General features: G+C 46.0%; 1 protein-coding gene across 1 annotated transcript in view; it reads right to left on the bottom strand.

Moving 5' to 3' along the window:
• The window catches only part of LOC131294054 (uncharacterized), a 46,137-nt gene extending 38,059 nt beyond the window's left edge, over positions 1-8,078 (bottom strand). The window contains exons 1-3 of the mRNA XM_058322101.1: positions 7,709-8,078; positions 6,690-6,830; positions 6,315-6,413 (exon numbers count right to left, since the gene is read on the bottom strand). Coding sequence (XP_058178084.1) covers positions 6,315-6,413; positions 6,690-6,830; positions 7,709-8,078 — 610 coding nt within the window. The remainder of the gene's footprint in view (positions 1-6,314; positions 6,414-6,689; positions 6,831-7,708) is intronic.
• Positions 8,079-14,320: the final 6,242 nt, after the last annotated feature.

The raw sequence follows: 14,320 nt of genomic DNA, 5'->3' as shown, positions 1-14,320 counted from the left end.
ATAATGGTGGTGTCTCAAGCGGCTTAATGCCCGCTGAGTTTCGCCCTGCGGTGTCGTTTCAATATCTTAATTCCAGTCGTACTCATTTAATCAGAAATGGAGGTTTGTTCGATTTGATGGATTTCTTAACTGTTGCTGGTTTAAGCAAACTGCTTCGCTAACGAGACCACTTTTCCCTGATTTCCGGGAACGACCCAACCTAATGCCTAAGCTTTCGCTGATAAATATAATCACGATCTCTGGAGAGGGTCTTTTCGGGGTGGTTTGATTTTAGAACCATCAAGGCTACTAATGTGTCGGTGATCTAGTTTCGATGCAATTAAATTCAGATCAACATCGGGACGCTTCTGCCCGGGACGATTCCCTCCAACCTGGGTCGTCTTCTCCCATGACAGTGTTAATCATGGGGATCGCGCGAATCGCCGGCGCACGCCAAACCTATCCAGAGGCATCGCGCGGTAACGTATGATTAATCCCTTCCGGAGTTGCGTCCTGCCTGCACGGGTAATTAGCATAGGCATACAAACTAACCGCAAGCCGTTTGCGGTTGCGTCCATTGATTGCCATCGCGCGATCGGGAACGTCAGGGACTTCGGTTGCACTTTCATTGGACGTGTGGACACCGTCCGACCGAGGTCGGGTTTGACTTCACGCGTGCAAGCATCGCCGTTTACAAATTGATTGATATCTACGGTGTGTGGTTTAACGTCCGCAACCGCAAGCGCCTACCGATAGGCGCCTACCACGACTCCCTCAGTCTAGGTGTAGATCAGTCAACCGATCGGTTTCTAGCACCCTTCAACATGGTGATTGGCAGTTCGGGTGAAGGTTAATGGCAGTGTTTTACCGATACCGCCTTGATCTTCAACCGGTTGCCCCGTTGCTTCGTCGGTCCGGAATTGCGAGCGAATCGTTCGTTCGCCGGCAGAAAGATTGCAGAAAGAGGAAAATAAATAAATACCCCCGCAATGTGTGCCGGGCCCCCACACGCTGACGGTTATCGAACGGCGAGAACCCATCCGAGAACCGTGGCGAGACGAAGTTTTCAGTCAGTAATTACGTGCACGCGATCAGCTCGATCGAACACAGCCGATGGAGCATCAAAGTTGCGTCGCTACGTTTTCGCCACGGTTGGAGACCTCCGCTTCAGGTGAACCTGCCCCGGTTGGAATTGGCACCGGTAGACAGGTCGCTCCAGTCAACGCTAGACACTGCCGCTATCTAATGCAGACGTTTTATATCGTGTGTTTGCCGTAATGCCCACTTAACCCACTCGCTCGAGCTTCTGCGCGATCGTCCAGGTGAGTTTCTTCCGTCGCTTGGTTTTACTCCAACACCGATGGGGCGATGATTTGCCTTCTGCCAACTCTACCTCCTCCCTTATTCCTCGCCAAGGTTAAGGGCGTTCCATTCTTCTGGTTTACCACCGACCAATGTTCCTGGAACTTGCCCTCAGAAGACGCGATCGGCAGCCAGGTCGGAAAAGGGCGGCTCAAAAGGTTTAATAAATTGAATTCATTATAAGCCAGACTAGAACGGGCCGAGGCCACCACACGCTCCGGTGAACCGGAGGCGCATATATGCGTACCTGACGTGCGTGAACATGCGCGCCACGCATCGTTGCCCGGCAGAAACAAACATTCCACGACTCGGTGCGAAGAAGCCCACGTCCACAAACGGCGAAATGACTCTGATGAGCGAACGATCGAGATTTCCGCCAGATGCCAAATGACAGGCTTGCTAGCGGCAACACCGGCGTCACTCGATGACGTTCACGTCAAACGATAAACGAAGCTTCTTATTGTCCACATGGGGGAAGGAGGGAGAGCTATTGAGTCGCAATCGAGAAGATGATCGCAATGGTAGACTCATGAAGTTATCAAATGGAGCAGTTTACCTTCGATTCACCCGGTAGCGGGTAGGCCGTTTGTTTGGGTAACACTGACCGATTGTGCAAGCTATTGAACCCCAATCGGCGAGGCTACTCGTTTGAGGCAAACAGTGTGTGGCTCCACCCACGCGCGCGGAGTTTCAGGTCATAATCGCCATTTGAAGTCACCATTCAAGCGTATAATACGGCGTCCATAAATGGCAACATCGGCATTGGGTGACCGCAATCTTCGATTACCGACAAACGATTGAACCATGCAAACGGGCAAACCGCACACTGGGTCATTCAACACCCCGCTTATAAAACTCGTAGGCAAGATCATCTTGTTCTGAGAAAATGCTGAACATGCCACATTCGTCTCTGCTTCTAGGTGTGCGGAAAACAAATTTATTGCTCCAGATTAATGAGCCTAGTGTTGGGGATGGCTTAACGGCGGGGCAGAAGGTCATTACTTATGCAACCATTTCTTTGGCGTAAGTGCAGGCCTCCGGGGTTGAGCGGCGCTAAATAGATGGCAACATAAATCATCAGTGGCACAAAATAAAGCCATCAGAAACATTTCGCATCGCAGCAGCCCGACCGATACGCGAAACCTCGGCGTTGGACAATAATCTAGCACCACCATTGTGCCATCGGAGGGTCGTCCGAACCCAACGGAACCCTTATATCAACACACATTTATCGGCTTCAGCGCTTTCGGCGCACACAGGCAGGGTGAGATGATCTCAACCGTGGCCATCTTGCTTGCCGCAAGGTGTCATGGGGAATAAATTTACGATAAAATTATGTGTTACCCTGCCTGCTTAGAACGGGGTCCTAGGTTCCGCAAGGAATCGGCATCCGGGGGACTTAGACCGATAGTGCTACATGCTTACCCTCTTAATCCGCGTACAAGAGCGCGTAGTTTCGTAGTACGATACGTTCCCCACCGATAGGGGCTTCATAATTCATATCTTTCAAGAGCTTCAATACGGTCAAGTGTGGTGGTGGTGTATTAAACTCCGGTGTGGGGTTAGCGACGGTTGGTGCTATGTTCCGTACAAGTGCCCACTCGATCAAGTGCCCTTTCGCTGGAAGGCGCGATCGGGCGCGTGAAGTCGCGATCCTCTATTCCGAACCCAGCACACCGATCCATCCTGGTTTTCGCGGAACGGATGCGCACCACGGACCGGCCGAATGGTCCACCGGTGCGTGTAATGCTTGCACATTATCTCAATTAATAAATTTCCCCAGCAAGTGACAAGAGGGAATTTATAAAGCTCTACGTCGGACTAGAAGTCCGGGCCTATCTGGTAGGGGTTTATACACCCGACGTTCGCCTGGACCTGGACTTGACCGAAGAGCGAAGGAAGTTTATGGTCTTGGACCACGGTCACTCACACGGTATATGATGGGTTCAGGTTTTGTGGTACCGGTGCGGAGCTTTTGGTTTACTTCTTTTTTCATTTACGTCCACACAATTAAACGTACTGACTCATTAGACAGATATAAGCAGGGGTACGTTCTTTAGAATTAAAAATGGCATAATATCGGGAACTGGCTGCGCTATAGCGTGGGACCACTCAGGCCCACTCTTCCGATCGGTGCCGCAATCGCTAACGGGTCTGTGCGGATAATCGAACCCTTTAATTTATAGGAGTATGATCGGGTGCACAGCCCATATAAGTAGTGCGCGCTAGCGCTCCCTCTGGACAAACACCGTTCGGAAGGCAAAGAAAGGGTAAAAGTAACACAAACATGATAACATAATTAACCCAATCAGTGCGCTTATTGTTCGGAGCCCTTGGGACGTCTGCCGAAATTCGTGGAACATCACGGGTGTTGTTTAAAGTTGGTCGAAAGTGGGAGAGCGTCGACCCACGATAAACTCAGGATGAACCATAGAAGGTAGGCCAAAGTGGTCCAAGTGAAGTCGTTAATTACCGCTACCGTAACCGCGATGTTCCTGCGATCGTTTATAGCCACAACAATGTACCTGGTAGCTTGCGATCTCGTGCAGGATGTCTTATCACATGGAGAGCTCAACAATCCTCCGTAGCGCACGTTAGTAGCTTGTAGAAGGTGGAACTGCTTCTGCATCTAGCCTGGATGATATGGAGTACAATTGAATTAAGAACAATAAACCACAAAACCGAGCCGCAATTACAGCCGCTCCGTGGATTGCATTGTGAAGAACTGTTGCTCATTCTTGCTGTTTGCTTAAGCTTTTACCTCCATCCGTCACAGCGTTTACCTGCCGTTGTGGTGAGGTTGTTTTTCCTAAGTGAAAACCCTCCAGCTGTCCCATGCCCAGGTGTCCCGAAGCCTCGCGGGTGGAACATCAACCGTAATGAAAGAACTATGTCCGGTAATACCGGGGTAATGTGGCAATTAAAGCTCTTTAAGCTATCTTCCATTCCGGTACCGTACCCGTTCCAAGCGTACGGCTTGATTCGTTCCGTCACCGTTTTCCCCATCCATCCCTCCCAGGGAGGTTGGTAGTCCCGAAAATGGTGCCCCAAAACTTACGCCGTTCCGGTTGTGAAGTGGTAGGCGTATGGTTTGCGTCGTTGACGCAGCTGCGCACTGCACGCCCGGGCGATTTCTTGAGAGGGTTATGGTTGTGTTTTGCTTCCTTTCGGTTTCGTCGTCTCGCTAATCCGGTGCGCTTAACGATCCGAACTTAATGTCCTCACCGGGGGGATATATGGTTGGTTCCGTTTTTCGGGATACCAACGCAAGGTAGACGCCCCGCCGACGTGGTGGCGAAAAACGAAGCGCTAGATAAGTTGGCGCTCGATTTGGGAAATTAACTGACAACAAACGGTCGTCAATCTCCGCTCCGGTGTATCCAATGAGTAGCTTTGCTTTGTTTTAGCTCGTTTAATTTTAGATATATTCAAATAACTGTGTTTCGATGCGAGTGGGTGATGTTAGTTAAATTAACTATAGCAGTTCTTTGTAGCGCTTTTGTGCTGGTTTGTGTAAAGCTCAATCCTAACGAAAAGTTGAGTCAAAAGTGCTGAGTAACCATGTCCTAATGAACGGTTTAGTTATTCTTTGTTCATTGTTACGAACTCCTGCATAATTTTGTCTTTTCCTGCACAATTTTAACTAATTTTGGTCAAATAAGAACAATCCCAAAATAGTTAAAATGTCTACTAAAGCTTTTATTGTGACCTATTTTATTTCTACTCAAAACCAATCTTACAGAACTTATTGATCATTAAATATTGAATGGGATCAAATTGATTTTTCTCCCGAGGGCTGAGCACCTCAGAACAGAAAAAAAGATACCACACAGAAGCACCATAAGCGGCTCTCCGGTTAATTGGTTTCTGCCCATAAGCAACACCCGCCGTATCTTGCGATACATTTCCCGAACGATTGCCACCGTTTAGAGACCTTCTCGCATCCGCCGGGCGGACTCAGAAGATGCGCCGAATTAGGTTCGCAAATTGGAAATAAATTACGAGTCCATTTCGCTGATTAACTGGCAGATCGATCTCGAGGTGATCTCTGGAGTTCGCTTTCGCTCTTCCTCATCCCAAACGGAAGAAGATCATCCACGGCACACGTCGTTGGTATGAAATGTTGCGTGCAGTAATGGAAGCGGTAATGGAAACCCATATACCACGTGCGCCCATACATGCCCTTATGCACGGCAAATTTCCGCCGTCGGCGCGCGAACTGCAATCATGTGCGGGCGTGTTTCAGATGATGCTCGCTTCATGGTTCACCTGGTGCTGTTTCACCACGGATCGGACGTTTTTCCTTTTGGTTTCGTGCCCCGACCATTGGCGAACGCCGGACTGCACCGGAGTAATGACCATTTCAAATGCTCGCGAGTGGGTGAACCCACTGCACAATTGGCGGGGTTGCACCAGGCGAGGCAGCGGGGTTTGTAATTGATTTCCAGAACCTAGGCCTGCGGTTCTAGGCGGCGGGCGGGCGTTGCGCTCGGTAAACTTTCGAATTGAAATGCGCACCGTGCGATTATAATCACCTCGCGTTGATGCTGGCTTTCCTAGCCGGGTGTGCACATGCGCTTGTTGTTTTCTATTCTCGTTCGGGCTCTTTCTTTTTTTTTCCCTTCTCCGGGGTGTGCACTCATTTCCCTGCTGCACCTGACCGTTTACAACACGATGCTACATTCCACACTTTGCCCGCTGGAATTCCAATGGATGCAGATTGTATGTTGCCATTTTCGGAAGGAGGAAAGGAAACTGGAGCCAATTATTATGTTCCTCCCAGTTGTTGTTCTGTTTTAGGCGCGCGCGCAAAGGGTAAAGCGACCACGGCAGAACGATCATCGTTGTGAGAGGAGGGACAACATTGGGGGGAAAAAACATCATCGAGCTTGATACAACCGCTAATGACACAGAGAAAGATTAATTTAACCAACCAGATCCATTGGGGAACGGGATTTGAAACGCGTACTCACCTCTGATGTCGTCCACGCAGATGCCCAGATCTTCCCGATACGTGCTCAGATGCGGCAAACACTGACACTTGCACTCGATGCCGGCGTCCGCGGACATGTCTGCGCCAGGGGTTGAAAAGTGGGAAGTAGAATTAAAAATTAATTTAAAATAATAACACACTCGGGTGCCATAATTGCGCTGGCGACGCCGCAAAGAAAACGGAAGCAAATAATGATGGACCGCTCCCGAAAATCCAATGTAAACTAGACCGGATAGATCACACACCTAACGGCACACGGCGACACGGTCGGCTATTCGTCATGCCGGCAGCGCAATATTCGGCACGGCAGGAGCTAATTAAACTGTCGTTTGGTGTCACCAACCGAGCGACTTACCGATTTCTTTGATGTGGTCCGTGCTTCCGGGGACACGCGGGGGTCCACTTCCGGCACCGCCGGACCGGTCGCCCCCGATCGATAGTTCGGCCGTACCGCTCGACAGCCCCACGCAGGTATCTGTGTCACATTTTTCCGATTCTGTCGACGAAATGGTAAGAAATGGTAGATTTTTGTTAGATTTAATGTTTTTGCTGGAAATTTTAAAACTCATACATGGAAGTTTTTTTTTTAACATACATAGCGGTAAAATTTCAAGCGTAAAAATCGCGAGAGCTCTACTGTTAAAGCACTTTAAATTATTGAATTGTAATTTAGATCTAATATTTCCTTACATTTTTTCACTACTGTACATGAGTTATATGAGTTATATTAGTTTTGCTTTTCGAAAAGAAAGTTTTTCATCTTTCTTTTACAAGATTAAAATATTAAATAACTCGAAGGTACTCGTAGTTTAAATAGTAAATTAAATCTTAATTATTTTAACCATTTTATCGTCGTTTGATAATGATGCGAAGGTTTTATTTATTCGATAAAAAAAAGTAATTAAATACTTTCAATTATTTATCTCGTTATAAAATATTTCTCAGATACTCTATCTAGGGCGATTCCACAACACAATTCCGTTTCAAAGCGTCGGTGTCAATTGACGTTGCATAATCGACCGCATCGCGTGTGGTTTGCCTGCGAACGGTGCGTTTTAGATAAATCAATTTACTTTATGTGTGTTCACCTTCGCCGCGTGCAAATACAATAAAGCTAAAGATGACAACGCGACGGTTTCGAAAAGTTTAAAACTGGAACGGATGCACACGGCTCCACGATACAAAAAAGGGACAAAAGGCCATACTTTGCGTGTCTCGCGACCAAATGGGTTTTTAGTGCGTGCACAGGCCGCGCGTGAAGATATGCCGATGGGTTTTGATCGAAACAAAACAGTCTGTCACCACTGAGGAATGAGAGAAATCGGGCAAACAGTGGCCAGTGTTACGCCACAACGACGGTTGCCGGTGACTTACCAAAAGTATAAAACAGATCACCACTGTGCAGACGCGTGAGGTTCGAGATCCTTGTCGAGTCGGCCATTCCGCCCATCCGCTTGAACATCGGGTGCCCCCGGCCGTAGCTGGAGGTGGGAGGACTTTTCGGGAGCGGGGCCGCGGCCGCCTCGCTGCCGGGCAAACAGGCGACCATTATCAGCAGCGCCGCTAGCCAACGCCGGCGGCCACGATCGAGTGCCCGCCGGCGCGAACTCGTACGTGTCGGTAATGCATCGTAATTATCACGTCGAAAGCGAGACCATCCTCCGGGCGACGATCGACACTGGGCTGCTTTCGGGTGTATCCTCCTGTGGTTCGGCGCAATCTTCCTGTCCGTCTCCGCTGCCATGCTTCTGTCAGCAACGGTTCGCTGCCGGTGGCGGAGGCTGTAGCATGCTGGCGTGCTGCTGGGTTGTCACTGTCGCCAGAGTTCATTCATCCATCAGCGCGCTCCACCTGACGGCATCAAACGACTGGCACACGACACAAGCGACGAACCCTCGAACGCTGGAGGACGAAACGGAGAACAAATCGATCAGAATGGATGATGGGGAAATTGTTTTTGTATTTTATTTCGTTAAGGCTATTTAATTCACGCAACCAAAGCAGAAGAAGTCGAGCGTAAACAGAAGTGAAACGAACAAAAATCAAAGCAACACTTCAAAACGGAGTGGTGAAGAAACATCAGAAAGCACCTTAACGGACACACTAAACACTGTTTGAGACGATAATTTAGGCTGAAAAGGTACCGTAGGTCACACACCGAACGGATTCCTAAGTTCAAATGCACCACCTTAAGGTCGGTTGATTAATGACGCCGGGCTTGACTCGCCGACCCAAATGAAGTTGTGGCAGATAACCCTAATAACCTCAGCTAGCTCCCTGGAACATCCCGTTTTTTTGGACGGCCTTTGTAACCTTTCATAATTAGTCGAATGATTTGGCAACAATGGGTGCGAGCTTCTGGGTGCGCGAGCGCTTCCCCGAACAAGCCAATGAACAGCCCAAATAAAAAGGCCTTCATAAGGAAAAATGGTCCCCCTTTAGAAGATCATCAATTTTCCACCGTACACAACACTTAAAGGCCACTCCTCCCCGAAGAATCACCTCGGGAGGCAGTTTCTTGATGAACTTGTAAATGTTATTTCTTCCGTTTTCGATAGTTCCCCGGTTCGGTTCCCCGGCCCAAGGTGGTCGATCTAACGCCGATAGTGCGGTGTTTTCCATGACGCGACATTAGAATGTCGTTCGAATCTGAATCGATCTGCACAATCTAGATCAATTAAGATTATGTAAATATTAAATTAGGACTCTCCAAAGAAACGGCCACCGAAGCACATTGGCAAAGCAAAGTTTGATTAATGAGCAACCCGGGCCCAAGGGGAGAACCCGGGCGGTTGGAGATGAATCGATCAGGGAAGCATGTTTGTGCGTGTGTGTCGTTTCGTAAACTGCCCTGGGTTATGATGGTGAAACAAGTGTTACAGTTAGTTTGTGGCACAGGTCAATCCCGAGCGTCTGCTTGCTGTCATGTTTGGGGCACAAGACACACAAGAACAAGGCATGAAAGTAAATGTTTGATGTTTGCTTCCTGCTTGGACGAGAAATTTAGGAATCTTTCTTTTGATTTTATATCCTCACTTTCTTCCTATATACAATCTTCGTTTGCCAAAGATGAGCTCAAGCACTAACGGGGTTCTGTAGCAACCAATTATGACATACTAGCTTGACTTTTCACACTAAAATATCTCAAAATGTGAAAAGTAAAGAAAAGAATCCGTATGAAAATCCCAAACGGAATCTAGAGTCAGTGGCGAATTTACACTCATACACTTGGGGGGACCCCAAGTGGTAAAATGAACGGGGACCCTACTCAATACCGTAAAAAAGATAAAATTTCGTCTTGTTGATATGTTATTAAATTATCAATGTTAACTTTTCTTACATTCAAAAAATTTTCTGGCGGACTCCTCGATGGTTTGTTTGATCAATATTGTCTATTCTTGCACAATAAATAGAGTAGAAAAGTTAAATAATGTGACTTCCATCATTAAGATATACAGTATTCGTTTAAATACGTACCTCATTTTAGAAGGAACAACAATTTTGATTGAGAATGATATGCAGTTTTTCCAAATGTTTAGAAACATTTAACAGAATAATTCAAAAACACTTTTCTCGATATCATATAGATGAAACAGTTTAAGTCATATCCTTGATATAATCTTGTTGTTTTATATGCAAATACATGGTTGTTTCCAATTAATTAACTGTATGATATTTTTCTTCTGTTCCGCTTCTACTGTGATTATATACCGGACTATCCTTACATTATTTTGTTAAGCATTTCTTAGCATTAATTATTATATTTACTGTAAAATTGGCTATTATTATAACACTGATTCCATTCCATTTTTTTTCAACAGGAAATTGAAGCTTTATTATATAAAAAATATTTACATGTGTAGAATTTTTCCTTGACAGGATGGCAGCTACTAGGAATTTACTTACATCTCTTGTAGTTGCTTTTAAGCTTGAAACACTTAACATACTAGTTTATTGCTGTTTATATTAATCTTAAACTAGTTTATTTACTTTTTATTCCAATTTATTAACTGTCTATAAAGAAAGTTGATGAATTCTATAAAATATTTGTTCAAGTATAAATTCCGCCACTGTCCAGAGTAACGTTTATGAAAAAAAGGATGGACCTAGCATTTGCGAGCAATTTTGATAATCAATGTTTTTCATCAAGGTCAACCATGTTACGCAGTTTTCTCTCTGCGATGTGATTAAGAAATACAACAAATGTCAATGGGATGGTTTACATGCCTATTCCTGGTCATCAACGAGGGCATAATTGATGGTCCCGACAAAACCATGTTAACCGTCGCGAACACGATTTTGTCATGTGATAATATACGTTTGCATAAAACCTTCCACTCTTTTTTCCATCCCATTTGTTTCGGTTGACAGCGGGTTTACAAATTTGAGCCGATAAGCAAAACGGTGGATGGTTAATAAAAATATAGACACATGTATGGAGCGGCTTTCGGCGAAGGTGCAACCTCCTACTGGGTCCAGGTGACGACTCACCGTGAACGATGCTAATGAGACGAGGCCGCCCGATGCCGGGCGCCGTGATAAGCGAGCCATTAAAATATATGTCAAAATCCCACACATGCACACGAACCGTGGTGAGGAGGTCGGATCGAACAACCTTTACCGGGCCGCGATCTCCAGATGACGCCTCGTAGTGGACTGATTGTGCCGTGAGTCACGTCACGGGAGACCTCACAACGCTCCCCCGGGGGGTTTGGGTTGCGTGAGTAATCAGCAGTCGCAGTCGTTTGGAACGTCGTCGTTTTGGAGTTGAAAGATCGCGGCCGATTTCGGTAGATCGAATCCGACCCGATGCAGCGCCATCCCCGGCGGCAAGATTTCACCTGTTGTGTCCCGCGTACAATCACAAGCCATAATTAATTAGTATTCCACGGAAGCATGACCAAGAAGACATCGGTTCGTTTTGGGGCGTCGTCTTCACCCGTTCCCGTCCCCCCGTCCTCGATCCCGACCCCTGCGAGCCATAATTTAAATTGGATCCCATCTGATTATAACGCATTTGGGAGATCTTTCGGGCCGTTCTCGGGCCGACTTTACGGCCCTAGCGAGCCGATGGTGATTAACACAAAGGCAAGCAAATGAGGGATGCTGTTCTCGGTTGGCTGGTCGAAAAGTGTGAGAAATTGAAATCCAGAGCGAACGCGACCACCGTTCGATTCCGTTTTTCCGTACGCCATCCCGCAGGGCCGAAAACGCGTTAAGTGATTCCTATCGGTTGCATCGCTCGATCATTTCATCTTTCAATTTTCTGTTCGGATTCGTCGAGTGGAAGGCGTGCGAAAAGAAAGCTCGAACGAACTCCATTCGATGGTAATGAATTTTTGGCGCCCGGGTGGATTCTCCGATCGGTTTGGCGATTTATATCCGCGGAGGTCGAGTAGTTTCACGTTCCCGTAGCTTCCGTTGTACAGCGTTTCGCGCGATGCATACCGTGTGTCCTACGGCTGTTTATCTTCCGTTTCGCGTACCGAAAGGGCCTTCGTAATGAGCTCCTCTTTTCTGGAGCGCTCATAACCATAAACTTCAATGATGATGATATTTTGAATACCCGCGAGGACATTTTAACGAGACCGATCTGGGCTGAGCTTGGGAGAATCAGAAAATGCATGGAGAGCATACTCAATTTCCATAGCAATGCGAACATAAATGTCGACCGTATTAACGATCGGATTTATATTTCTGTACATCTGGGTCTAAAATGCGTAAAGACAAAAAGTGCATCAATTTTATGTTCAAAATTAAACCACTGCTGTAAAAAGAAACGAGGGCTTTTAGTAAAAAATCATAATTGAAAACATGAAGAAGCGCATAACAACATCAAAATAATCCAATTTATTCGTAAATTGATAAAAAAGACATGTATGTCCCAAATGTAAAGATTGAAAGGAAAACTCGCCACCCGCGTGGAGGTGATAGGAAATAAAAAGAGCACAACGTAGGATTTGGCATATAAAGTCGCATTCGTTTGGCTTCAATTATCCAAAATGGAAAAATATTTTGAAGGACTTGCTGTCTTCTGTACTTTTTACGATCATAAAGAAAACGCAATTGAATTAAAGCAAACAATCTAAAAGAATCACTATCCTAGCTTGCGTGTAAAGACATTGTTAAAAAGAGAGAAGTAAGAAATCCTATTTACAACTAGACATGAATGTAGGACACGTTGTTTTGCATCGTTTTCCCACGTAAAGATTGAGATAAAAATGATTGAACTGCATAAAAGCGCGTTCGCTGCCGAGGGTTGACAGGCAACAATGCATAAATTTGTCAACCGCTCGTCGTCAATCGAACGCTTGGGTCTCTGCGGAAAGGTATGAAATGGATTATAATGCAGCCATTATGCTGTCACCGAACATGGCACGTCCTCTGGCCAGTGATCAAGTGGCCTTTGTGTGTTAAACTGTGCAAAAATATCGTCCATCGGACATTCCTTTCGCCGCGCTGGAAACGGGCTGGAAGTACCAGTTCTAGATCATCACCCGTCCGTCCCGGAAGTGGCCAACTGGCATCGATAGCCGCGTCAAATTAACACGATGTGTTACGCGAACGAAATTAAATTCAGTGAAAATTGCCCACACATCGAAAGGAGCGAGTAAGATAGATCGGCTACTGGTGCAGATGTAAGTGTGTGTGTGTCTGATCGGTTGATCATCATAATCACTTTCCTATAAACAGCAATTAAACATTCTTTCCGGCCAGCCGTCCGACGGCACGCACGTTGATTATTTGCCCGAGATGCATATTTTCTCCGCACGAGCCAATTTCCGAGCGGCAATTATGAAAAAATGTCTCCCCCCCCGTGGTGGTCACCCGCTCGTGTACCGTTTCCCCTCTTCTCCCATGGCTTCGAGGGATGCTGCTCCACAGCACTGGCTTTGCGTCGAGGTAATGAGCTATATTGAAGACTAGTTTTGCATAATTAAGTCAGCCGCTGCGGGCGACATATGCACGGGACGGGCAGGCATCAATCCACCGAGCTCGGAACGCCCTGTCCGGCCGTGGTTGAAGTTTTTCTCCCGCCTGTTGCGCCGGCGGATGGTGGCATTAAAGTCAGTTACCGTCGTTAGGCACGCAGACAAGAACGTTACGTTCTTATGCGAGTTTTATTTGACGCATTATCTGCAATAATGAACGATTTTTTACGACGTTGTGCAAGGAACGATACTGGCTACATATGGTTTGAAGGAATGGAAGAAAGAAACTTTTTTTCAAGTTTATTCTTTTTCATTGAACACTAAAGTGTCAAGCTTCTATTTCCTCAATTAAAATATTTAAGTTTACAATTCCTTCCATGGGAGAATAAATTCAACATTATTCTCAATAGCTTAAAACGGGTAATCCTTCTAGTTCTTTCATGTCTATTATTTATGAAAATCGAAACTATTATGTTTACATTTCTCTTTGATATAGATTTAAATTGTTTCCCTCATTTTATTGTTTTTCTTTTGGCGTGTGAGTAAATTCAAAATGATTCTTAATGTCTAATAATGGATTCAAACGCTTAATCTCTTTTAGTTTGCTTTACTTTCTCACTTGAATTAAAAATTAAAACTACATTAAGTTTTAATTATTATTGGGGTCCGCGACAGCCGAGCGGTAGCGCCGGTTAGAAAATCGGCCCATGAGCGCTGGGGGTCCCCACCTCGACGGCGTGGGTTCGAATCCCAACCGAGACCGGACCCTCCCCTGTACGAGAGCACTGACTATCCACGTACAACAGGGAAACAAGTCTCGTAAGCCCTTAACGGGCAGGCATGACCAAGAGGTCGTTACGCCAAGAAGAAGAAGAAGAAGAAGAAGAATCAAGCATTTTAGTGTATTTCTTCATATGAAGTATTCTAATTCAAAATCTGTTCTATACCTTCATGGATAATAATAAAATCATAGTAATTTAGAATTTTCATCTTGATTTCTTAAATGAGAATGGCTTAAAATAGGTAAACTATTTTAGTTCGCTTAATTTTCTCA

Source organism: Anopheles ziemanni, chromosome 2 (genome assembly GCF_943734765.1).
Source record: "Anopheles ziemanni chromosome 2, idAnoZiCoDA_A2_x.2, whole genome shotgun sequence".
NCBI classification, from domain to species: domain Eukaryota; kingdom Metazoa; phylum Arthropoda; class Insecta; order Diptera; family Culicidae; genus Anopheles; species Anopheles ziemanni.
The sequence above is the reverse complement of the archived record's forward strand: the minus strand, read 5'-3'. Positions and strand labels throughout refer to the sequence as shown.